The sequence below is a fragment of the Halichoerus grypus genome, chromosome 1, assembly GCF_964656455.1.
Source record: "Halichoerus grypus chromosome 1, mHalGry1.hap1.1, whole genome shotgun sequence".
NCBI classification, from domain to species: domain Eukaryota; kingdom Metazoa; phylum Chordata; class Mammalia; order Carnivora; family Phocidae; genus Halichoerus; species Halichoerus grypus.
Genome location: NC_135712.1, coordinates 146,607,069 through 146,634,903, shown reverse-complemented (window position 1 = coordinate 146,634,903; position 27,835 = coordinate 146,607,069). Strand labels below are relative to the sequence as shown.

At 42.1% G+C, this 27,835-nt stretch overlaps 1 protein-coding gene across 2 annotated transcripts in view; it reads left to right on the top strand.

The window, feature by feature from the left end:
• MYRIP (myosin VIIA and Rab interacting protein) overlaps window positions 1-27,835 on the top strand; it is a 393,858-nt gene that overhangs the window by 335,774 nt on the left and 30,249 nt on the right. For both annotated transcript variants that reach the window (XM_078073320.1, XM_078073323.1), the window contains one exon: window positions 13,566-13,805. In XM_078073320.1, the coding sequence (XP_077929446.1) occupies window positions 13,566-13,805 (240 nt within the window). The remainder of the gene's footprint in view (window positions 1-13,565; window positions 13,806-27,835) is intronic.

The window sequence follows — 27,835 nt, the reverse complement described above, 5'->3', positions numbered from 1 at the left end:
AGAGAAGACGGGGTCAGCAGAAAAGCTCTAGGACCAGTGTGTTGCTTCTGCCTCCCTGGCAGTGTCCTCTCCTCCCGGTAGGTGGCAGTGGTGCTGCACTAACTCAGGCCCTCCTTGCTCTCCTGAGATGGCAGTTCTCTTCTCAAAAAAAAAAAAAAAATATATATATATATATATATATATACACACACACACACACATGCATATAATACAAAATATATATACATACGTATTTTATAAGGTTAGATATATTTCATGAGGTTAGATCTTATATGTGTGTACATATACATACAGGGATGTATATGTATTTTTAACCATTTGCATACTTTTTAATTATATAAATAAATGAATATCATGTAAAAAAAATTGTGAACATACAGATATAGTCTACCCCACCACAACCTAAACCCCCGCCATCTCCCCCAAAATAACTGGAGTTGTATGTATTTGTGCACTCACATATGTATAGTACATTTAGAAATATAGTTCTGTATTTTAGCAGAATCGGCCTCTTACTCTCCATACTCTCCTGTCGCTTGCTATTAACAGTTAATGATAGAAATGTCAGCGCACATGTCCCCGCAGTGCCTGCCAAAGATTGCCTCTCGGTGGCCCCCCGCAGGGAGCACGGGCGTGGGAGCCGTCCATCCAGGGTGCAAGCAGTAAGGGTGCATGTCTTGTAGAGAATTTTAAAACAGTAATAAGTCCAATAAAAGTCAGTCTTTTTATTATCACCTTGCACCACGCAGGGACAATTCTGAGCACTGTAACTTACAGTTAGCCCTTTAGTTCCTCTGTTCTTTGCTTTTCCGGATGATATGTGGTAAGATCTAACCTTATTTTTTCAAATTAAGCGTTTGTCACCAAATCGTTAGCAAATAATCCATGTTTTATTTGCTGGCTTCAGATGCCCCCTTTAATATATATTGATCTTCTTTTATTTCATGAGCCTGGTTGCCTTATGCTCTCTATTTTGTTCCATGGATGGAGAAGTCCCATTTGTGTACAAATACAACTTTATTTCAATTATAATAACTTCGTAACATACTTTGATATCTGGTAGATGGTCTTCCCTTCACAGTTGTTTTTTGTTGATGATATTTTATAAAGTGTCTTAACTTTTCTCAATCCTTTACTCATATAAATGACTTTTTACAATCTTCTCTTCAAGTTGAAAAAAAAAATTTAAGTTATGATCAGATTGCTCCAAATGCATTTATCTATTTGGGAAAAATCTATGTCTTTATAATATCGAGGCTCCCCATCCAGTGGTGTCATACTTGTCTCCATTTATTTACTTTCACTCAAGTTGTAGAGATTTTTTTCAAAGCTCTCCTACTTTTGTTGTTCACAGGTTTTACAGTATGTTATACATTTTGTTGACATTGTGGATGAGATCTCTTTTATCTATTACACGTGCTGATTCGTTTCTGATAGTGTATAGATCACTATTGATTTTATGTTTATATTTTATAACTTAGCACCTAATAGATTCTTAGTCCTAATAGTCTTTCACATGATTCTCTTAGCTATTCCAGGTAGATCCTCATCTTGTCCACATGGAGGACATTTTTATGGTTTTCCCCATGATTTACACTGATTTCTCTTGCTCGTCGTCTGGCCCTGGCGACAACCTGTGCTACACCCAAAGCGGTAGTGACATTGGCACTCGGTCTGTGTCCTGCTGCTGTCCTTAGGCACGTGCTTGCAGTGCTACACGGTTAAGTATGTTGCCTCCTCTACATTTAGTAGATACTCTCAAAACAAAGATGCATCTGCCTATTCCTGGCTTCCTAAACGCCTGTGTTCCTGCTCTTGCTGTCTCTCTCTCTGTCAAATAAATAAATAAGATCTTTTTAAAAAAGAATTAAATAAATAAATAAAACTGTTGAGATTAATAAAATGAAAAGCTGGCTCAGGTAGATAGATAGATAGATAGATAGATAGATAGATAGATAGATAGATGATAGATAGATTCATTATATGTAGATAATGTACATGTATATATAATGAATTTCCCCTCAAATACAGTTTTGTTTGCATCCCACAGGCTTTGATATGTAGTGTGCCCATCGTCAAACTTTTCTAAGTAAATTATCACTTCCAATGTGATTCTCATTTTAATCAAAATTAAGAGGTAATTAGAAGAGTGGATAGCTTTCTGGTTTGTTTTGCTTTGTTATTGTCTCTAATTTTTAGTCCTCATGGCATTGTGAGCAATAAATATGGCTTATGTGGTTTTGCTGTTGGGAATCTGTTGGGATTTCCTTTGTGACCCAATACATGGCCAGTTTTTGTGACTATTACATGGGTGTGCTTGAAAAGAACACATATTCTCTGTTTGTTGAGGACAGACTCCATGTACACGTGCACATTGTTCTGGACGTCAGCAAGACAGACAAGGTCCTGCCTCAGAAGCTCATGTTCCCTTGCCTTCATGTCTGCCAGGCTTCACTTCCCTAACTTCCCTACTCTTTTCTACTGTTGTCTTCATGCTTCTGTGATTTTCTTACTTTCTGTCCCTTCGGAGTCTGGTGAGTCCCTAGGAGGCAAACCAGTGCATGCTGGCAGCTCCACTCCCTGCTGGACCCATGCCCTCACCAGCTCCGATTAGCATGTAGAGCCAGTTGAGGGCAGAAGTCCTGTCCTGCCTTCTCTAACTGCATCCCCAGCCTCAAATCTCACCTCACATGTAACTCTGCACATGGAATCACTCTGTAATCTGTTACCATAGACTGCTGAATGCGTTCTCTGACCTCCAGAACCCCGACCCTGATGTCTGCTGGTGGGATGACATCTGTGGGTCAGAATCACTTTCCCTCCAAAGCCCTGCAGCCGATATTTTACCGCCTCCTGCCTTGGTGTGATGAACAGACACCTGAAGACATCTTAATTTTTCCTTAATGTATAACAGTTTTCTCTTCTCTTAGACATTTGTTTGATTTGCTGTTATCTTTAAAGAGCAGACATTTTGCCAGAAGGGTAGTGTGCTCTCATCTCATGCTCTTGCACATAAGACAGTGAGCTCTTCTCTGCATACTTGGGTATTTTTTCAACTCAGGAGTGTTTCCTTCTGTCATTTTGATTCTTATTTCTTCCAGGCCACCCATAATCCTTACCTTGAATCTCAATTCTCTGTCTTCCATGTCTATGATCTTCTCTTACTCTTTTTCCCTTCTCTGATTGATCTTTTCTTCAGTCTTCTAGAATACCTTCCCAAGTTTGTCCTCCCATCACTCATTTGTGTTCCTGGGATTAATTCTGCGATTACCATTGTCAGATGTGGGTTCTAATCCTGCCGTCGTGCTCTTAATCTTTCTGCAATCTTTTGTCTCAACAGTCTCGCAGTTCATCTCATGCCACAGCCTTGTCTTTTAGTTGGAGTGCTTCTCTCTCGTAACTTTCTGTACCTCTTCATTGAGACTCTGTATTATTATGCCCTAATGAAAACACAAAACCACTATCAGACGTTGTGTCCTGCTTGTTAGTAAAATTTACGTGATGCCTTCAAGCTACCTTTGGTTTCCTTTGTTCTGCTGTATTTTTCCATAAATTCCATGTTAACTTTTTCTGTTAGTCATCCTTAAGTGAGGATAAAGCTGTCTCCACCCCACTGTTTGCCAATATCTAGCATACTGAAACCATTTCCCCTCTGCCAGCTTGAGAGGAGCTTTTTCCTACTCTCATCATCTTGCTGTATGTTTCTTTGAACAAATGGCTAACAACTGAAAATGCATATGTTGAATGAATGAATGAGTGGAAAAGAACAAAAATCATTCTATATTTCTACATGTTTTTTTAACAGTTTCAATTACTTTTTTTTATTAGCATATAATGTATTATTTGTTTCAGGGGTAAAGGTCTGTGATTCATCAGTCTTACACAATTCACAGCACTCACCATAGCACATACCCTCCCCAGTGTCCATCACCCAGCCACCCCTCCCTCCCACCCCCCTCCAAGAAACAAACTGAGGGTTGCTGAAGTTTCTACATGGTTTTATAGATCTCCGCCCGCCCCGGGGCTTTACATTTTCATGACCACACCTCCTAGAATGTAACAGGGTACCATGGCGAGGTCTTCCCTCTGCCCTCCTGAATGTTCTAAGTGGCTATAAGACTAGGAGGAAGTGAGAGGGTTGGGAGTAGGGTTTATCTCTGGATGCTTCAAATGCCCCACCACCACAACAAAAGGCTCAGCTATTGTGCTTTTGTTTGGTTGGTTTTCATTTTATTTTTTTTATTGTGAGCATTTATCTCACACTCTGAACCAGGGTTTGAGGTTGGGAGAATATGGGGGGGTGAAGGGGAGACAGCAATTATCCTGACTACTTAGGAGAGGGAGAGAGTGGATGGGTCTCCAAAAACTTTTTTTTTTTCAGTTCATTTGCATGGGCCTTGTACTTAGTGAAAATTTTTCCCATCCATTTACTAGTAACAAGCTGACTTCCATTCCTTTTTAGTTATGTGAATTTTCACCTTTTCCTGTATCTTCCCACACAGTTTTGGTGGAAAATTTGGAGAGGTTGTAGAGTGATGTTTGCCAGATATCATTTTAAAATGGAAACCTGCTAATTAATTTTTCATTGATTGAGACATCAGGATGGCAGGAGGCTGCTATTTCAGTTTCCTCTGACGTTTCATTTTTTGTTGTACTCATTAGTGCAACTTGTTTCCTTGGGGTAAATTTGCCCCCTTGTCTAGCAGGTGAGGTCTTAATTATTCTTAAAAGATGTTCTAAGAATCTTGCCACATTGGGAAGCTACTAATTCTTTAACAATCTGTAAATATTCATTTATTTTATGTGTTCATGCCTTGCAACAGAAAGAATTTAAAGTAGTTTACATAAATGTAAACACAAGAGAATAAAATGAAAACATAAGAAAAGCAGGACAAAGGGAAAATCAGGATAGAAAAAATAAATGAAGCTAGGAGTAATGTTAGTTCACAATATGGATGCAGAGAGGTCCTAATCACAAGCTGACAATGCCAAAAATTTGGCTCTGAGCTTTCTAGAAGACAATAGGTAGAGAATGATGTGAGCAGCTTGCTGAGTCCTGGAAACCATATTAGAACAGTAAATCTATTCCTTAAAGGATGCTGCTCTTGGAGCTGAGATTCATGAGAAATTTATCCTGTGGGTCCTCGTGAAGAGAGAGCAGAATGCATCACCCTCCACTATAACCTGCTTCAAATGAGCACACACGTTGGAGGCTGCTTCTCACAGTGTCACTCAGTATGGACCAATGCAGGCACATTTCAGTCAAGTCAGTCTATCAGGGGCCAAATGCATTGACCTCTGCTGGTCCGGGTCACTCCAGGATATGTGGAATAGATGGCTACCTCCCCAAGCCCTGGTCCATGAGTGTTGTTCAGTTCCAAATTCAAGGGGATGCTCTCTGGCAATTGTGACCACCCCCCCATCCCATGAACACTGAGGCCTTCAACAGGTGCACATCCCTCTGAGGTGTGCCAAGAGAAAATCCCCAAGCAAGCCCTTCGATCTACCCCAATTGTATTTGAATTTCCTCCAGTATACAGACCAAAGGGTGGTAATCCCTGCACCCAACACCCAATTCTTCACCATTGATTTTCAAATCTTTTTAGCCATGGGACTTTGCCTGAAATGAAAACTTGAGAAGACAATAATTTGGCTGAAAGTGGAACTACTCTGAGACAAGGCCGCCCTCTGCCCTTGCCCCTTCTTCCCACCTACACAGCAGCCTAAGCAAGTACAAATAATAACCTGGAAACAGTTTTGAGCAGGTGTAACCAATACCCCCTCAACAGAAGAAAAATCTTAGTCGGGCATCTGTCAAGTGATTCCCTCTGAGCATGACTGCTAGGTGCGCCCTCCACGATAGTTGCAGAGAACAGGTCTGGAAAACAAGAAGATACTTGCTGAATAATGGTGATTCTTAAATATTTTTGTGTCATAGACCCTATTGAGAACCTGATGAGCACAAACTCTTCTCCCCCGTGTGTGTGTTTTCCATGGGGGGGAGGAGGGATGCATAAACACAAGCACTCAAAAGCTTACAGACAATGTCAAGGAGTTTTTGGAGCAGGAACTTTCCTGAGTTTCCACAGACTTTGGGTTAGAAGTCCTGCTGTATAGGATTTTTAACCAGCAGTCATTGGATATTAAGGATCAGCCACCAAAAATGATGACATTAGTTTTGCAATAGTTAAATTAGAGTCTTTGTTTGGGGCAGATATTAAACAGCAGGGCTACCTATCAGTTAAAGCCTTTACTTATTTGTGGCAATCAAATCATGTTTGCTCTGTGAAGAAAATGTTGAACTCTCTATCCCAAATGGCGGGGGCCTGAACCCAGTTCACTCAAAATGGATAACAAGTCTTTAGGAACCAATGAAAAAAGAGGATCTGCAACACCCCTCCGTCCCTCCACCCCAATCCTTGCACTGAATGCCATCACTTTTAGGAGACTCTTCTGACAATTCTGACTTGTGTGCTGGCCTTAAGGTCCAGGTTCTGAATCACCATCAAAATCCAAAGGTCTACACCCAGTTTCAATGCAGAGTCAAAGGAACAAACAAAGATGAAATCCGCTGTTAATGCTGCTTCATTCCTAACAGATTTCTCTCCAAAGCGAGAGACCAATTGTGGTCAGTATGAAAATAATTGTGTCTCAAATGCCTGTTCCTCATGTACAAATGAGAAGGCCAGGCTAGTGATTTTCTAGATATTTTATATGGGGCTGCCATAATTCTGGGGAATGAGTAGCTGCCCTTTTAACAAATGGCACAGTCTAATTCTGTCAGATAGAAGGTGATAAAGAGAAAAAACATGGACGAGCGGCAGACCCCATTAGTCAGATATGATTTTTTGCTCTGGGAAAAGGAGACGTGCCCCAGATGAGATTAAGGTTTTGTCCGTTTGTTTCTAAATCAATTTTATAATATTGAAAGACTCGGAAAACAGCCTGGGATCCATACCAGGACAACTGACCTGTAATTGTAAAAACTAAAACTAAACCTTCCGGATCGATATCTAGGTGCTAAGTTTTCACACGACTTCCTTTAACCAAATGCATCGCCCACATCTACCTTCCGTGCAGTTCCACTGGCCAAACTCAGGTCCTTCCCTGTGAAGGGGCTCTCACGGAGGCAGGAGGAAATAGATTGTAATATTAAATTTGAGGAGATTCCAGGTGGCATGTTCCCATTCCCACCATGTTAGTTGGCCGAGGATTTGGTGTGTATCTGTGTATGTGTGACTGTTCTTATCACACCAGTGATAAGAAAAATAAATGTCTTCATCACCAGGGCACAACCTGTGAATAAAATTAGTTTTGGGTTAATAGTAATACATCAGGAGAGGACAAACCTCTGCGTGAAGGTACCAGAGACAGAAATTGTCCGAGTCCTCAGAAAAAAAACAGGTCAGCGGTAGAGTCGGCCAGCCCTGAGGCTCATTCTCCCTTCTGCAGCTTCAGGACAACTCTGCCAAGGCATTTGCAAGTAAAACTCCATGTATTTGCCACATACGGAACTCCCAGGGCTGGGTAACCTGTAAGTCAGGGCTCTTCTCTGAAGTTCACTAAAATATCTAAAAGCAAGCTGCAGAAACTCTGCTTTTTAGGTCAGCTTCGGTGTTTTTCAACAGCAGGAACAGGGAGAACCATAGGACACTAGGATATATTCAACGAAGGCTGATATGTAACATTTGAAAGTCATCCTGGAGCTGGGCTTTTTTTTTAAACGTGGAGAAAATGCTGAGCCTCCCACTGTTCCCTCAAATGACCTGGCAGATGAAAGACAGGCTTTGTAAAAAAAAAAAAAAAAAAAAAAAAAAAGGGTTTCTAGGACTGGGGTTGCTCAGTCTAGAAGACGTTGACATGGCTCCCTTCAAACGTGTGAAGAATTTTGATCAGGATGATGGGGAGGCGTAATAGGAGAAAAATTGCTTTAAATTAAAGCAGGCAGGATTTCGGGGTGCATAAAGACAGATCACAAGGGTGAATGAAGGTAAAGACAGTCAGTTCTCTAAGGAAATCTTTAAAGGTATCCATCTCCAGAAAGCTTCTAGAAAAAGTAGCTTCTCCCTCATTGAAACTTCCACTTCTTTGAAGGGATTAAATCCTTTGCCTGTCAGGTTCTCTCCCTACCCTGTGGTTCTGCTATCTTCTGCTCCTAATGAGCCTGGTTTAATCTGGAGCATCTGGCCTTGTCTTGGAAGAATGGAAAGAGCTTGGCCTTCAGAATCAGGCTGTCTTCAGCTTGGCCCCATGCTGGTCACATGACTTGGACAGCCTACACAAGCCCGGCGTCCTCGTGGACACAGAGGGAACTACCAGGCCACTTTAATGAGATCTGGCGTGTCTTGTGCCCAATGCAGTACTCACCCACACTCATGTGCTCAACCACAAGAACTGTCCAGGCTTGGCCCCCACTCACACACCCCATCACCTCCTTATACTTCTCTCTCTGTGTTTCTCAAACTTGAGAATTCCCAGATTCCTCAGGAATTGTTCAGAGGATGTCTGGTTCAAAATCTAAGATCCGTGGAGGTCAAGCTGGCAACACTCAGTTGCCCTGGTAATTCAGACGGTCCCTTCTTTTTAGATGATCAATGAAATTAAAACCAAAATTTAAAAATTATTATAAATAAGAACTTGCAGACCACTGAGAATATATCAGCAGACTCTTGTTTAAGAAACCGTCCTAGCTTAGCTTAATGAGTATTCTGTCACTAGGTGTTTAAAACTATACTTTCTTATTTAGCCAGAGTCTCCAGGTTCCACATGCTACATTGATGTGCGCAAGGAAAAGGGGATGCTTTGTCCTTCTGTAACTGCCGTACCCTTCCTCCTCCGCCTCCCCAGTCTGCAGAGCCAGCAATGTAAACTAGCCAATCCAGGAACACTCAGCCTCTTGTGATTTCAACAACTTTCTCTTTAAAACTGACTTTCCTCTTCTAGGTAGATAATCAGCCCTCCAACCCCTCCACTTTCTCCACTTTTGCCATCTTGGGGAGCCGGAGGGGAAGCCTCTGGAGTCCTTGTGGCTGCAGGGCCATCTGAGGGCTGAGCAGGGTCCTCTGGGTCCTTGCAAGTCTCTTCAGTGATGAAGCCTCTTTTCACGAAGTCATTCCCGCCCTGCTGGCATCCTAAGGCCTGAGAACCTGTCTGTTCCCTGTGTGCGAGGTCAGAACACAGTCCCTCTCCCTCAGGCCCCATCATGGCTGCCACTCTCATCCTCCCCAGGACCCTGGCTGTCTGCCCCAAGGCAGCCCCTTCCTTCCCACCATAGGAGCCCCTAGGAAGCTCATCTTCCAGCACCACCAACGATATTCCATGAGCCCACTTCTGGATGCTCTCTGCCCCACACAGGAGCTTGAGGAGACCTGGAGCCTCTTCAGGCCTCCCTCTGAAGCCTTTCCTCAGGGTCTGATTCAATTCTGATATAGCTGCCTCAAATTATTAGGGGCCAAAGGGTCAGAGACCACAGGCAGCTTATGAGCCTCCTTCTCCCTGGATCCCAACTGAGGAACAAGCAAAATCCAGCATTTGAACCTCAGGGAACTTCAGTCTCTAGAAACTTCTGTCTCCACAAAATCTGGGCTACTCTGTCACCATGTTAAAGAGGTGAGCTGATCAATGATCAATGATCTTTTCGTTCTAGATCTATACTCTTTTCCCTAGGGTAATTAGGCTTAGCTAAGAAAATGAAGATACAGGGCACCTGGGTGGCTCAGTCGTTGAGCATCTGCCTTCGGCTCAGGTCATGATCCCAGGGTCCTGGAATCGAGCCCCGTATGGGGCTCCCTGCTCTGCGGGAAGCCTGCTTCTCCCTCTCCCACTCCCCCTGCTTGTGTTCCCTCCCTCACTGTGTCTCTCTCTGTCAAATAAATAAATAAAATTTTTTTTTAAATGAAGATACAAGAGAATGCAGTTTTAGTGGGAACTGAAAAACATGAGTTTCTTATTCTCAAAATAATGTCCCCTTATATATACCAGTGCTGATCTATAAAGTGGGAGGATTGAGACAATGCACCGGTGGGCAGGCAATTCTTATTTTCAACCAATTACATAAAATGTTTTATGCCCAGATACACATATTGCTGATAGTTATCCAGCTTGCCCATAGGAATTTCATCCTATGATTTTTTCTTTTTCACGTCACAAAAGTTTCTTAGAATTCTCCACTGTCTTCATAACGCTCTTGGTAATCTGTTTGAGTTGCTGTCCAACATTTTCATACTTAAGGTCCCTTTGAAGTACAAGAGTATATTCTTCAGGCTGGAGATTCTGCAGATCCTCAGCTTCTCTACATGCTGAGTCCAGGTTCCTGACAGACCCTGGAAACCAACTGCCCTTCTCCCCCTTCCTCTGAATTCCGCTGGGAATCTGCCATCCCCTACTCAAGTACCCTGTACTTATCTACTGTTGTCTCACCAGGAAGTAGATTGTGTATTCTTCTCATTGTTTCTTAGCCCTTTGGGGGCGTGGATGCCAATGAAATTCTAATGACAGCTGGTACCCCTCCCCCTAGAAAAGTGCATGTAAATTGAAGTCTGCAAACAGTATCAAGGATCCACAGAGGCCAACAACAGACCCGTGTTAGCTGAGACCCCAACTTAACATCTACTGTCCCAGCTCTCATGGAGACAGACATGAAAATCAGTACGTGCGGAAAACGTGTAAGTTTATAACACAGAGTAGGGATGGCTTGATCTTTGTAGGAAGAAAACACAGACCTATTTTTCTTGGAGATATAAATATTTGTTAATGTACTTGATAAACATTACAGGGCCAAATATTACTCAGTAAGTTTTGAAGCTCTGGCGGCTTTTGATAAGGATGCTTCCATCTCTGTTCGTGGTATCACATCTCCTGGTGTCAGATCCCTGTGCGTATGCCTATAGTGTTTATTGAACTCCAGGGCCATCATTTAGCATTAGTACAATTCTCAACACTCAGATAAAACTTGACATATATCCTGATAATCTCTAGGACTTCATTCTTTAAGATTCCACTCAGCTGTCACCTATTCCTGTTTCTCTCCCAACAACATCCATCCAACCAACTAGGTGAGGATTCCCCCTGAGTCTCATCAGACACTCATGTGTGTGCCTTGTACACAGTGTGTCAAGATGATGTCTCTCCATCACACCATGAATGCAGCCAGAGCAGGAGGGTTGTCACTCCCACCTGTGAGCTCCAGTGGCCAGCACAGGCCCAGAACATAGTAGGCACTCAGTACATGTTTGCTGAATGTGGACTGAATTGCCATTGACCCAAGTCTTCAAAGGTTCTTACAAGGTAAAGAAATAGGCCAAATCTAAAGAAAGCAAACTGGGAACTAAAATGAATTGGTATTTCAGTGTGTTAAATCTGTTGAGTGAGCTGGTAAAAGAGGGCTCCTGAGTGTGGGGTTTGGGGCCAGTTGCTGATTTCCGGGCTAGTTTAATGCATACTTCGATAGCAGTGAAACTATCTGGTAGACAAGCTCAGCTCCTTAAGCTCATCCCTAAGCCTCCACAATCTGACCCAGGCCCATTTTCTCTTCCATCCCAAGCCCCCCACTGTCCCATTTCTAAGCCTTATTCCTCTAGCTACACCAAGCAATCTCATGCACCCTGGGTCTTACTGGCCCTGCTACTTCCTCATCAAGAATGCCTGACCCCATGTCTACATATTAAAACTTTCCTCATTTTTCAAGAGCCTGTTCAGAGGCCATTCTCCCCATTGAGCTTCCCCGTGTCCCCAGACAAAAGAATCCTTCTCAAGCATGCTGGGAGCACTGGTCACCTCTCATGAGGCCCTCATCACTGATTCTTGCTCAGGACCAGAGAAACAGTCATTTCCAGTGGACTCTTTTTCTTTTATCAACCCAGGGGCTCTTCTTCTTCACTTTTGTGTCATCTGTTTCCTTCTGCTCACCTTTATACAGACAGCTGCCTTCAGCATCTGTCCAGTTACAGCAGTATCAAGTAAATTTGATGCACAAACATCATAAAGAATGAAAGAATCTGTCGCACATCTTTTTAGCACAACAAGATGGTCCAGATTCTTGCGGCAAAATGTTATATGATGAAGCCCTTCCCGTTGAATGATTAACTGAATGAAAATACCATATTTCCTTTTGTCCTTATAAATACATTGTTTACTCATCAATTCTTGAGTTCGAGAAAATTCACCTTCAGACACTATCATCTGAAGGCTCTTAGCCTGAGACTTTACTTATATAATCAACTTACTGTCACTGTTAGAGTCTAAAGAGTTGCTCTCCTTCTCTTTGAGTTCATCTTCTGAGTCATCTAATAATTGTGAAATGTTGTTCTCTGTCACTTTTCTTCTCTTTGCAAATATGAAAAATTTTGAATTTTCAACTGTATGCAATGTAAAAGCAGACTCAAAATAAATGATGATTTAGTCCGTTACTGAATCATCCTTCCAGGCCAATCCATTCTTCTGTTTTATTATTTTGGTCTCTTTTAGCATAATTGAGAATAATTGATGAGTAATGATGAAAGATAATTCCCAGGATGATGAAAGAGCAAGATATTTCAAAAGATAGAAAAATAAGATCACAAAGATGCCATCATGTATCATAGATTTATCAAAGAGACTAGTGAACCCACATAGTAATTACAAAATAGAATGAGTTTTATTTTATTTAAAAAAAAATAAGTAAATTTTCTCTGTGTTCTTTGGAAACCCTTCAAGAAGGAATAAAAGCAATGAAATATCAAGCCTTATAAATAGAGCAACTCAAAGAGGAAACTGAAAAACTAAAGTCAGGTCTAATGGACCCTGATGGTGTACTGAGGGTTATCATGTTAAAATTCCGTACATGTCTGTCCAACTTACGGCCAAGGACATACTGAGAGTCACCATCTCCCTGTCTTCCTGAAGTTCCCCAGGCCTGGTCAGGGATCTACTCCTATAAGAAACTTTGGAGGTGTTCACCAAATGGATAGTAGGAACTGAAGGTGTAATAATTACGCCGGGACTGTAATTATCAAGGGAATGTCACACAGTATTGCTTACCTAAGTGCAAGGACCTTGTGCCATCTCAAAATCTTTGCCCTTAGCCTAGAATACTGTTCGTCTTTCTCTCTCCCTTTTAGCTGGGTAACTGCTATGCTTTGAACATCACTTCTACTTTGAACGTCACTTCCTCAAGGAAGCTTTCCCAAACTTTGAGCCCTGCCATTAAGTACCCCTTCGTGGGCTGTTAGAACTAGTGTGTCACCTCCACCGGGGGGGACTGCCAACCAGGTGTGCTGAGCCATGTACCATCAGCACACTGCTGCCCATGGCGGGCGCTCAGTAAGCATCTTGTGAATGAAAGACCCTGAATGAATTCAAACCTGTTTCTGAGGACAGATGCTCACCTGCCTGGCCCCTTGAACAAAATGTTAAGGTGCATGTATTTGAGAAAGTAAAAGTGAAAGGTAAAAGCCCACGTGTAGAGAAAGCAGATCGAGTTAAAAGAGCTTGATTTTCCTGGACTGTCCTTTCCTGGGGGTGATTGGGAACAAGCAGTATGACCGTGGCAGAGGAGTCCTCGGCTCATGCTTCTGGCTTACATTTAGGTGTCGGGTGATCTGTCAGAGACTGACATCAGCAACGAGCCTCGGCACCCTCAGGCTGGCGTGGCCACCACCGAGGAGAAACTGAGAAACAGGCTGTATGAGTTAGCGATGAAAATGAGTGAGAAGGAGACGTCTTCGGGAGAAGATCAGGAGTCGGAGCCCAAGACAGAGTCTGAGAACCACAAGGAAAGTCTGTCCTCTGAAGAGAACAGCCAGGGCGTCCAGGAAGAGCTGAAGAAGGTAAGTGCCGTGAAGCCGCCTGCAGGCAGCTCGGTGTGGGCAGCGGGAGAAGGGGGAGGCAGAGGAAGTTCTGTATTTGCACAGAGGTGTGCTGGGCCCCCCACGAGCTGTCTCTCAAATGCCCATCCCGTGCATGCGGGAGAGCCCCAGAAGCCCCTGTTGGTTAGCGCTGAGTGGTTCAGTCAGGGAGAGGGCCCCGCGGGTCCCAGGCCTCCCGAGACCTGTCCTCTCCTTCTACTAACTATCCTTCCCAAGACAGCCCTTTACTTTCAAGTCTATAATTAATGCTCACCGCCTCTCTCATTAGTAAAGGCCCATGCCTTCCCCTGCCCTTCCCCAGAGGAACTTTGCCTGTGGGTTGAGAACATCTCGCCATCCCTCTTTTAGTCAATGGTGATGTTTCAGACCATGGTCTTTGTGCTAAACATGGCCTGCTGCATCATTTATCCCTGCTGTTTGCAGATTTGGGTTTGTCTTAGCCTCAAAATCGTTTTCCAAACAAACCATATGTGGAATCCTGGTGTTTCAAACAGGTAAAAGTCCCCAAAACTCCAACCACTTGATCTCCAGTCCCAAACCACCCCTCCAGGTACCCAGGGACATTGCTAGGAAACCACAGAAGGAAGAACCCCTGGCAGAAAGGGGGCCCCAGGCCCCCTGCCCCCTAATAAGTGCTCTGCCCCCTGTCTTTCCCTCTACAGCTTCTCAAAGTACATGCATGCTAGACTCGGCCACTTTAGAGTCAGGATATCCCTACTGCTTCCAGTGGAAGAGAAAGAAGCTAACATTTGTTGAGTGCCTAGTGCTTTGCTTATGTTAGTGAATTCATGTCATAGAGACCTACTGAATTAGATGCAGAGGCTTGTCCTGAAGGTACTTACCCAAGGCCCACAGCTAGTCAGCTTCAAAGTTGGGGCTGCATCACAAAGGTGCTCGGCCTCAAATCACAGGCTCCTTCCCTTACAACGAGCTGCCTCTCCTGTAATCAGATAAGATCTTGCTGGAAACATCTAGATTTCTTTGCACTTGTGGTCAGTTTTTTCCCTCTTCTGAGAGTACATTGTATAAGCTCACAAGTTCCCGGTAGCCCATGTGAATGGGGCAATGAGCCCCTTCATCTGCTCAACAGCCAAGCTGGGGTGCTACATAGGAGGAGCCCGGCCAAGCCAGCAAAGAGCACAGATGGTCAAGAGCCAGCCCCGAGGGAAGTGGAGGCCATCTTCCACGGCCAAGCCCCTGAGCCCTCCAACAGCTCACACTCTGCCTTTCACTCATTCCCATCCCCCGCTCCGTAATCATTGAGGCCTCATACTCCTCAATCCATCAGGTCCTCTGCCTGCGGACAGTGCACACATCTGTCCCCTGCCATGTCAGGAGCCTTCACAGACACCCCCTCCCTGGGATGTGGGCTCCAACCCATTGCTTCCTCAGTGGTAATGGGCTCTGCTCCTCTCTGTTACTTGAACCAATACCCCATGATAGTCACATTTGTCTGCCAGAACTCAGAGCCAGATGGTAAGTGAAGGATATCACATTATTTCCTACAATGGCTCTGCATCCTACTGGCTTTGCTGCCTGATGGTCACAAGGCTCCCCAAAATCCTGTTGTTCCAGCAGCCTGCCAGGCCACGATGAGTCACAGACTCCCACCCCTTGTCAGCCTGCACGCCTCATCTTCTGGAGGCACAGCCACCAATCTGCACTGTGCTCTCTTGGACAGAATGTGAACAGGGAAAGGAGGGGCCAGTGGGGAAAAAAATCTAAGACAAGCCCCCATCCTGCCCCGTGCCCTCGCTGAGCAAGAAACTAGGAGAGTTGCTCTTATTCAAGCTCCCAAATGTGTCAGTTTCTCAAAATTTAAGTCGTTCCCCAGCCTACCATGAATCATCTGATTCTTTTTTTTTTTTTTTTTTCCAGCCTACCATGAATCAGTGCATTAAAATATCCATCAGATATCACTTACTGTATGTAAAAATCCGGGTAACAAACTGAAAAAGATAATTAACATATTTTCCGCATCAGGCATGGGTTACTCTGGGATGGGAACACAGAAATGCAGGTTTATATCTTCAATATTATTTAGAAGCAGAAGGATATAGAGATAGGCTTCAAGGTAACACTGAATTTGAAATGCAACCATGCAATTTGCAAACTCTGCAAACTTTGGCTAGTGTCCTAACTCACTGCCAGTGCTTAGAACAAGCCGGGGTCATTTCTTGCCTCCCACCAGACCCTGTCCCCCGGCTGCTCTCCCTGTCCCTCCAGACCCTGCATGGCTACTCCAGTCCTTCCTCCACTCAGCAGCCGGAACTGCCCTGCAGACCCCAAGCTTGCTCCCAGCACTGCGACAGGCCCACACCTGCCGTGTTTTTCAGCTGATCCTTGGGACCCAGCCCCGGGCCTCGTGGTTGATTGCATGAACACATCTTGGCCTCATCTGTAAAATGAGGATAATCATACCCCTGATAGAGTTGTGAGGGTTGAATTGTACATCATAGCGTTCAGCACATAGCAGGAACCCAGCAAATACCGGATCCCCTGTAACAACCTCAAGGAAAATAAACTTCACGGCTGTGAGTTAACATCCGTCTGCTGGTCAGTACCAGCTTTGTACCTATTTCCAGGCAACATGTGGCATGTCTAACATAGGTCTGTAACCACATCTGGGGCTTTGTCGTGCTAGGTAGAATATAAGTGGGAAGACACTGCATGAGAATGCCCCACATTCCCATCTTCAGGATCAGAATAACTGACTTCCCCTGTGAGCCAACCACAACTAGTTTCTACAGCACGAGTGTGCACACACGCGCTGTCTGCACACGGCATGGTTTGGGCATGGAACTGGGCTCATGTAACTATTTCAGAAGTGGTCAGTGCTCCCCTAATCTCTTTGCCCCGGCAGTGCACACTGGCCCAAAGTCCAACTGCCTCAAGGCCCCTGATGAAGCAGGAGCTCCTCTTCCTGTGCAGAAGGCAGGCAGGCCAGAAGGAGAGAGAGAGCCCTGCCTGGGAGCAGTCCTAACCAGTGACTGCCGAGAAGAAAGTCAGTCCCCCAGCTATTTGGCCTCCATGGGCATGGTGACTCTGGGGCCGAGCTACACACTGACTCCCCAAGTTCCCCAGCCAACAGAGCTCTAGGCTCCCGCAGTGATGAACAGTCCTCCTTGACTCCCTTCCCTCCCCTGCCCCACGTCCCCCTCCTCCACCACTGTTTCCCGGGATCGCCTCCCGAATGAACTAAATCCCTGTCTCGGGTCTGCTTCTGGGTGAAACCAGACTAGGTCAGGTTAGTGCTTTGCTCATCTGTCACTGTCCCCCTGCCTCCATCCCTGGCCCTGCTTTCCGGGAGCCAAAGCAGAGGAATGTGCATGTTCCCACTTGACATCAGTGGCTGTTTAGTGTCTTTAATATGACAACCCACGTAAGAACGGGGGCTTCAGAATCCTGTCCAGCCACAGAAGAACCATTTTAGAAACACGCATTATCTTGACTGGAATCAGCTCTTTGCTGTAGGCAAACTTGTCCTATAGGTGGCTCACTTTCTCTGGAGGTTGGAAGGATAGTTACCACCATCTGAATTTTTACCAACAGAAGAACAAGCTTGCAGAGCTTGGGGCCAACCCAGAAACCTCTTGGGGACTGGATTCCCAAAGAGTCGTTTTTTTCTTTAAGTCATCTTATTCCATCAAACCTCAGGGGTCAGCCCTCTAAACCATGTGATCTTTAGAGCCCAGAAGTGAGCACTTGCTTCTCCTCTACCATTGTGCAGATGGCCATGCCAATGGTTCTGGGAGAAAGTCCTGGCCAAAGCAGTTCTTAGAAGTGTCTGCTCTAGGTATGCAAGGACAGCATTCCGGAAAGAAGGAGCAGAAGAATGGCTGAGGACTCCTGGCCTGACTTTAGAGACTACATTCAGGGGCTGGATCTCCCACAAGTCCCATAACCTTCCCAGGCTTAGAGCAATGGTCCCCCAGGTCCCTTCTGGCTCCAAAATCCCCTGGTTCTAGATATGTAACAGATTAGATAGATTTTTATGTTTCCTGACCTAAGTATCCTTTATGACACTGTTTATATGACAAAAGATGTCCCACATATCAAGCTCTTAGAACATAAGTGTCTGTTGAAGGCCCACATTAGTAAGTTCTTGCATTATAGTCAAATTTGTATAGCCGGTATCCTGAAAGCATTTTATTTAAAGTGCCTTTGTTTATTACCATTACAAGTAGCTGGATCATTGGGCTTTGCTTTCACAAGGGAGTCACAGACCAGCAGCTATCTCCCATATGTATAGTTTCATGGAATAATTCTCATCAAAGTATTGAGACTTCTCTCAACTATTAAATGTCTTTTTCCCCAAACAAGAGATAAATTTATGCATCTTCTCCTGGATGCTCCCCATATACTAACACCAAGGGACAGGGATACACAATCCTGGTCCATGATCAAGGAGACAGATCTATGGACTGTTTCAAAATACCCAGGGCCTTGGCTTTCTGAAGTTTAATGTGCTCCTGAAAACCTTTTCGTTGATATCAGTGTTAACATAAAGTCAACTTTGTCTGCGTGTGTCTCGCCCCTGTAAAATAATACACTGTTCACATAAGGATTCGGTGTCTTTCATCCCAGGTCACATTCTATTTCAGAAGAGTGTCTTCATCTCCAGTTGGTGCTAAAGAGAATATAGTGTTAGGTACTGACTGGTATCTTACAAGTGATTGATCTCAGTAGGGCTATGCCTGTTGAAGAACTAACACCTCTTTTCTGACTGTCCATTTAACTGTTGCCCTGGGGGGTAGAAATGAGCTTCAGCTGTGCACTTAGAGCCACAGCTCTTATCCACAGGCCTTGAACAGATGAGGAGGTTCCATACCACTCAGGATGTCATTGGCATCACTCATTCCCACAACCATATCCTGTGTGTGTATGGGGAGGGACCTCCCAGCCCGGGAAGAGGTCCAGGTTCTCTCCTGGATCACTGGGGCTTCAACAGAACATCATCTCCTCTAGGCAGAAGATGAACTGAGCACTAGAGAAAGATTGTTCAAAAGTCCAGTGCAAAGATTCCTTACAGCCTCTGTGAAATGCAGGCATTATCTGAACAGACAGGAAAAATGATGTTGCCTCAGCCACAGCAATACAATGGGACTTAAGACAGATGCAGTTTGAAGCGAGAAAGGCAGAGCTGCTCTAGAAGGTTGCAGATAGAAAGCTCTAGAAAACAAGGTACTGGTTCAGAGTTCTTGCCCCACAAAAGCCCAAAAGTAAGATGCCCTGAGGAAATGGGACTGTAGGAAGTAAGAGGGGAGAGAAGAAAAAGAACATACTTTGTGTGTCTGCAGCTTGGCAGAATAAACAGGATTGTGCTCTTGGAAAACATTTCTGGGTGGAGAGAATATAAAAACAAAAGAAAGAAATATATACGAGTCTCACCTACAAACACAAATACTGAAATCCTAAATAAAATAGTGGCAAACCAAATGTTGCAATATTAGAATCACATGCCCACACAACTAATACATTTATTCTGAGAATGCAAAAATGAAATTAATAGAAGGACACTCACTGTTATAATAAATCGCTTAGTAAGGACTGTTTTTTAAAACCACAGGATAATCCCAACTGATGCCAAAATGGCCCTTGGAAACATTCAACATATATTCCATTAAAAAAAAAAAACTCTCAATGAATTAGATAATTCTGATGACAGATATACATCTCAAAGCACCTAGAGAGGGGCGCCTGGGTGGCTCAGTCATTAAGCGTCTGCCTTCGGCTCAGGTCATGATCCCAGAGTCCTGGGATCGAGCCCCGCATTGGGCTCCCTACTCCGTGGGAAGCCTGCTTCTCCCTCTCCCACTCCCCCTGCTTGTGTTCCCTCTCTGGCTGTCTTTCTCTCTGTCAAATAAATAAAATCTTTAAAAAAAAAAAAAAAAGCACCTAGAGAGTTTTTCCTGAATGAGAACTCATTGTAAATATCAAAAATATCTTGAACATCGTAATATTTTACTATTGATCAAACAAATCCATGAGTTATAAATGCAAATGCTTTTACATAAATATTTATGTTGTCAATCAAAATAGCATGTATATACGTTTGAAAAATAATAAGAAAAATAATAAGATTTATTTTAAATTATAGGCGAATACTTTGATATTTGTAATGATTTTTTAAATATTGACTATTTTTTTCTTTTTTTTTTAATTTTTTTTATTATTATGTTAATCCCCATACATTACATCATTAGTTTTAGATATAGTGTTCCATGATTCATTGTTTGTGCATAACACCCAGTGCTCCATGCAGAACGTGCCCTCCTCAATACCCATCACCAGGCTAACCCATCCTCCCACCCCCCTCCCCTCTAGAACCCTCAGTTTGTTTTTCAGAGTCCATTGTCTCTCATGGTTCTTCTCCCCCTCCGATTTCTCCCCCTTCATTCTTCCCCTCCTGCTACATTCTTCTTCTTCTTTTTTTCTTTCTTAACATATATTGCATTATTTGTTTCAGAGGTACAGATCTGAGATTCAACAGTCTTGCACAATTCACAGCGCTTACCAGAACACATACCCTCCCCAGTGTCCATCACCCAGTCACCCCAATTATTGACTATTTTTAAAGAAATAAATGAGCAGGGGCGCCTGGGTGGCTCAGTCGTTAAGCGTCTGCCTTCGGCTCAGGTCATGATCCCAGGCTCCTAGGATCGAGCCCCGCATCGGGTTCCCTGCTCGGCGGGAAGCCTGCTTCTCCCTCTCCCACTCCCCCTGCTTGTGTTCCCTCTCTCGCTATGTCTGTCTCTGTCAAATAAATAAATAAAATCCTTAAGAAGTTTTTTAAAAAATAAAAATTGAATTAAAAAAAAAGAAGTAAATGAGCAAAATTGACTGTAAAATCCAGACAGAAGAAATTGGCAAAGTGGCCAAAGAACTATCCTCAGAAAGAAGCTAGTCCCCGTGGTCTTTGCCAATAAAATCCATCAGTCATTCATGGTACAAATTACTCCCATACGATTTAGCATTAAGAAATTAAAAGTATCCCAAAAAATTGAAGGAATCCAAGTTTACTTTATTTATTTAAACTTGGTCTGGGGGCACCTGGGTGGCTCAGTCGGTTAAACATCTGCCTTCAACTCAGGTCATGATCCCAGGGTCCTGAGATCAAGCCCCACGTCAGGCTCCTTGCTCAGCAGGGAGCCTGCTTCTCCCTCTCCCTCTGCCTGCCACTCTCCCTGCTTGTGCTCTCTCTGTCAAATAAATAAATAAAATACTTTTAAAAATTAAAAAAAATAAAAACTTGGTCTGAATCTGACCCAAAAATCATATGCCTCCAAAAATTTACATACTACCTCACTGGTTAACAAACATTCAAAAATTCTTAATATGTTAACAAATTGTTTCCAATGGCCTATATTTTTTTTCCTGAGCTTTACTAATAATTTCAAAAATAAAAGGAATCAAATGGCACAACTGAAGCAGAAAGATATCTGGGACACTAAAGGTGATGTCCCATGTGTTTCTATGCACACCCTCTGGCACATACTATTGATGTCCAACTGCCTATTAAAATACTAATTTACAATGGCCAAGGAGGATTTTGTCTAGGAATGTAATAACCTCAATTTTAGGAAACCTATTAATATTTTTCATTATAATCACAGATTAAAGGGGGAAAACATAATTACTTTGATAAATTCCTAGATTGATGTTTGATAGGTAGTAGGAAATTCATACATATTCATAAATATTGAGTGAAGAATAGCTGATAAATAGGAAGATAAAAACTTAACAGTAATAGCTGTTAGCCTTTTTGAGGTTTGCCAATCTCTTCAGGAATTTGATGAAAACTTTGAGCCTCTCTCCATAAAACAGTAAAGAATGAAAATGATTTAGGGGTGCCTGGATGGCTCAGTTGGTTGAGCGTCCGACTCTTGGCTTAGATCATGATCTCAGGGTCATGAGATCAAGCCTCGCATCAGGCTCTGCACTCAGTGCTGAGTCTGCTTGGGATTCTCTCCTTCTTCCTCTCCCTCTGCCCCTCCCCTGCTCATGCTCTCTCTCTCTCTCTAAAAAAGTAAAAAAGTAAATAAAATATTTTTTAAAAAAATGAATATGATTTAGATAGACTCCCAGGAGAAGTCTCACTCACTTATGCATCAAATAATAGGAATACAGACCCCAGCCCCAACTGTGGACCCTGACGTGGCCCATGAGCCAGCTCTAGTGCCTCAGCCAAAGCAGCCCCTGGAGAACAGTGACTTAGACGATTACCTACCTGTAAGAGCAATGTGGAAGTCCAGGAGTCCATCAGAGAAGTTCCAGCACACTGTTGGAGCTAAAACAAATCTAAGACTGGACACATTGGAGAGGATAAAAGTAACAGTTTGACTTTACCCACCTCACCCCTCCTCCAAGGTGGCACAACTCAGTGCCAAGAGAGCCTTTCTTGGCCTGTGATTTCTCCCATGGGAGAAAGTAAGACCATGTAAGTGAGCACCCAGCTTCCCCAGCTGTGCAGGACACTACCAAAGAAGTCTGTTTATTGCTCACCCCATTCAGAATACTGAGTCATAATCTACATGACTAGGAGATGGTGAGCAGCTATGAGAACAGCAGCCAGGGCTCAGAATGTATCAAGAATGGACTCAGATCCTGTTAACTGCATCATGGACTCCCATCTAGAGACCAGACCACCACTGGGACACCTCATCCATAGGTCTCCCCATTGTCTCAGACACCCCCCGTGCTCTGTGTGCCTTACCCACACACATCTCCACCACATGGCTGGCTCCCTATGTGCACTTCCAATGGCTATAACGAAAGCAAGCTTCAGCAAATGGCTAGTGAGCATGCATACAAGGCATGACTAAATCTGTGAGCAAGAGAGAAACCACAAACTTGAGGATAGCACTGCCCTTGGGAAAGCAAAAGGGAGGTGGTCAGCACTCAGCCTGTGCATTGCAGAATTGAGAGAAGGCATACAAGCTTTAAAATTCTGCCTGAGGAGGGAGAAAGAAGTGTGGAGCAGGAGTATCCATAGAAGGTCTGAGAAAGCCTCAGAATCCCTGGTAAATCTGATGGAAGGTATTTCTCTCCTGAAATCAGTCAGGAAAGACTGGAGGAAGTGACTGCTACTTCAAATGCAAAGATAGCAATACAAGACTTAAAGGAACATGAAAAATCAAGGAAACATGACACCACCAAAAGATCACAATAACCTTCCAGTAACTGACCCCCCCCAAAAATGGAGATTTGTGATTTACCCAATGAAGAATTCAAAGCAGCCTTTTAAAGGAAGCTCAATGAGCTATGAGAAAACATGGAAAGTCAATTCAACAAAATTAGGAAAACAATGCATAAAACAAAATGAGAAGTTTAACAAAGAGGTAGAAATCATAAAAAGGAACCAAACAGAAATTCTGGAGCTGAAGAATACAATGAATGAAATGAAATGAAAGATGCCATAGAGAGAATCAAGAGCAGAATGGATCAAGCAGAAGAAAGAACATGTGAAGTAAGAGACAGGACCTTGGAAATTTATCCAGCCAGAGGAGAAGAAAAGAAAAGAATGAAAAAGAATGAAGAGAGCCTATGTGAACTACAGATACTATCAAGAGAAGCAATCTGTGAATTATTAGAGACCAAGAAGGAGAAGAAAGAGAGAGGGGGCAAAAAGCTGGTTTAAAAAAATGATGGTTGAGAGGTGCCTGGGTGGCTCAGTCAGTTAAGTGCCTACTTTCGGCTCAGATCATGACCTCAGGGTCCTGGGATTGAGCTCCACGTCAGGCTCCCTGCTCGAGTCTGGCGGGGAGTCTGCTTCTCCCTCTCCCTTGGCTCCTCCCCACCCATGCTCCCTCTCAGTCTCTCTCACTCTCTCTTAGTCTCTGTCTCTCAAATAAATAAATAAAATCTTTAAAATAATAATAATAATGGTTGAGAACTTCCCAAATCTGAGCAGAGATTTGACCATCCAAGTTCATGAAGCTCATAAGTCCCCAGACAGATTAAACTCAAAAATTTTTTCTCCAAGACTCATCATAATAAAACTAACAAAAATGAAGGATAAAAAGAATCTTAAAAACAGCAAGAGAAAAGAAGCTTATCACTTATAAGGGAATCTTCATAAGGCTATCAGCAGATTTCTCAGCAGAAACCTTACAGGCCAAGACAGAGTGGAATGACATACTCAAAATGCTGAAAGAAAAAAAAAACCTGCCAACCAAGAATACTTTATCTGACGAAGTTGTCCTTCAGAATGAAGTACAGATAACCTCATTCATTCCCGGACACACAAAAGCTGAGGGAGTTAAGCAACACTAGACCTGCCTTACAAGAAATGCTGAAAGTTCTTCAAGCTGAAATGAAAATGCTCTAATTAATAATATGAAGGCATGAAAATATACAACACACTGATAAAGGTAAATATATGGTCAAATTCAGAATATTCTAATACTGTAATATGGTAGTGTGCTAACCACTTAATGCCAGTAAAAAGATTAAAGGACAAAAATATTAAAAATAACTATAGCTACAATAATTTGTTAATGAATACACAATATCAAAAGAGGTAAATTGTGACATCAGAAAACATAAAGGGAGAGAGTAGAGGGTAGTTTTGTACGCCATTGAAGTTAAGTTGCTATCGGCATAAAATAGTTCACTGTATCTGTAAGATGTTTTGTGTAAACCTTATGATACAAAGCAAAATCTACAGTAGATACACAAAAGATAAAGAGATGGGAGTCCAAGCATACCACTACAGAAAATCATCAATTCACAAAGGAAGATGGCAAGAGACAAAGAAGGGAACAAGAGAACAACAAAACAGCCAGAAACCAATTAATGAGATACATTAATTAGTCCTTACCTGTGAATAGTTACTCTAAATGTAAGTGGATTAATTTCACCAATCAAGAGACATAGAGTGGCTGAATGGATAAAAAAACAAGACCCAACTACACACCGCCTACTTCAGCTTTAAGGGCGTACATAGGCATAAAGTGAAGGGATGGAAAAAGATATTCCATGAAAATGGAAACCAAAAGAGAACAATGGTAGTTATAATTATATCAGACAAAATAGACTTTTACTCAAATGCTATAATAAGAGGCAATGTCATTATAAAATGATAAAGGGGTCAATTCATCAAGAGTATGTAAAAATCATAAATATGTATGCACCCAATATTGGAGCATCTAAATATATTAAGCAAATACAAACAGATCTGATAGGAGAAATAAACAACAACACAAGAGGGGTAGGGGACTTCACTACCCCACTTTGAACAGTGGATAAATCATCCAGACAGAAAATCAATAAGGAAATGTTGGATTTGAATCAAATGGACCTAAGATATATATAGATATATATATATATATATATATATATATATATGGAACATTCCATCTAACAACAGCAGAATACACATTCTTTTCAAGCTTACATGGGGCATTCTTCAGGATAGACATATGTTAGGTCACAAAACAAGTCTTAACAAATTTAAGAAGGTTGATATCATGCTAAGTATCTTTTCCAACTACAGTGGTATAAAACTAAAAATCAATAACAGGAGGAAAACTGGAAAATTCACAAATATGTGGAAATTATATAACACACTCCTAAAAAATCAATAGGTCAAAAAAGAAATCAAGGGGTGCCTGGGTAGCTCAGTCGGTTAAGCGTCTGCCTTTGGCTCAGGTCATGATCAAGCCCCGCATCAGACTCCCTGCTTGGAGGGGAGTCTGCTTCTCCCTCTCCCTCTGCCCCTCATCCCTTCCCCTACTCATGCACTCACTCGCTCGCTCACTCTCTCAAATAAATAAAATCTTTAAAAAATAATAAAGTAATAAAATAAATCAAAAGGGCAATAAAAAAAATCTTTGAACAAATGAACATGGAAACAAAATATATCAAATCTTATGGGATGTCACAAAAGCGATTCTAAGAGGGAAGTTTATAGTGATAAATGCCTACATTAAGAAAATAGAAAGATCTCAGTAAATAACCGAACTTTACACCTCAAGAAACTAGAAAAAGAAGAACAAACTAAGCCCAAAGTTAGCAGAAGAAACAAAAAACAGAGCAGAAATAAATGAAATAGAGACCAGGAAAACAATAAAAAAGATCAATGAAACTAGAGCTGGTTTTGAGGAAAAAAATAAAATCGACAAATCTTTAGCTAGACTAACCAAGGAAAAGGAGACAAGATTCAAATAAATAAAATCAGAAATGAAAGAGGAGACATTGCAATCGATATCACAGTAATAAAAAGTACCATGAGATAATACTATGAACAACTGTATGCCAACAAGTTGAATAACCTGGAAGAAATGGATAAATTCCTAGAAATATACAACCTACCAAAATTGAATCATGAAGAAATAGAAAATCTGAATAGGCCAATAATGAATAAGAAGACTGAATCAGTAATCAAAAACCTCCCAACACAGAAGAGCCCAGGACCAGATGGTACAGTGGTTCATTCTACAAAACATTTAAAGAAGAATTAACGCCAATCCTTCTTAAACTCTTCCAAAAAAATAGAAAAGGAAGGAATACTCCCAAACTCATTTTATAAGGCCAGTATTACCCTTTTATCATAGCCAGATAAGGACTCTATAAACTGCAGGCCAATATCCCTGATGAATATGGATGCAAATATTCTCAACAAAATATTAGCAAACTGAATTCAACAACACATTAAAGAATCATACACCATGATCAAGTGGGATTTATCTCTGGAATGCAAAGATGGTTCAACATACACAAATCAATAAGTATAACATACTACACTAATATAATGAAGGATAAAAATCATGATCTTCTCAATAGATGCAGAAAAATCATTTGACCAAATTCAACACCCTTTCATGATAAAAACTCTCAATAAATTGTGCATAGAAGGAACATACCTCAACATAACTCACAGATGACAAGCCCACAGCTAACATCATACTCAATGGTGAAAGACTGAAAGCTTTTCTTCTTTTACAAGGGTGCCCACTCTCACCACGCCTCTTCAGCATAGTACAGGAAGTCCTATCCAGATCAGGCAGGAAAAAGAAATAAAATGCATCCAATTTGGAAAGGAAGAAGTAAAATTATCATTGTTTGCAGGTGATATGATCTTACATAGAGAAAATCCTAAAGACTCTACAAAAAAACTATTAGAGCTAATCAACAAATTCAGTAAATTTGCAGGATACAAAATCAATATACAGAAGTCAGTTGTGTTTTATACACTAACAAAGAAACATCTGTAAAAGAAATAAAATAATCCCATTTGTATTACCATCAAAAACAATAGACTACTTAGGAATAAATTTAACCAAGAAAGTGAAAGATCTGTACTCTGAAAATTATAAGACTTTGATGAAAGAAATTGAAGACATGAACGAATCGAAAAATACCCCATGTTCATGGATCAGAAGAATTGATTTTGTTAAAATGTCCATACTATCCAAATCCTTCTATAGAATCAATGCAATCCCTATCAAAATTTTATCAAAATTCCAATGGCATTTTTCACATAAATTGAAAAAAGCAATCCTAAAACTTGTATTAAACCACAAAAGACACCAAATAGCCAAAGCAATCAACAAAGCTAGAGGCTTTGCACTTCCTGATTTCAAACTATGCTTCAAAGCCATAGATGTCAAAATAATATGGTACTGGCATAAACAGAGACATATAGGTCAATGAAACAGAATCAGGAGCCCAGAAATAAACCCTTATATCCTCAATTGGGAATACTCAATGGTAAAATGATAGTCTCTTCAATAAATAATAAGGGACCACTGGATAATCTCATGCAAAAGAACGAAACTGGACCCCTATCTTACACTACTCACAAAAATTAACTCAAAATGAATTAAAGACTGAAGCTCTAAAACTCCTCAAGAAACATAGGGAAAAATCTCCTTGACATTGGTGTTGGCAATGATTTTTTGGATATGACACCAAAAGCACAAGTAACAAAATAATACGTGAAATAAATAAGTGGAACCACATCAAACAGAAAAGCTCCTGCCTAGCAA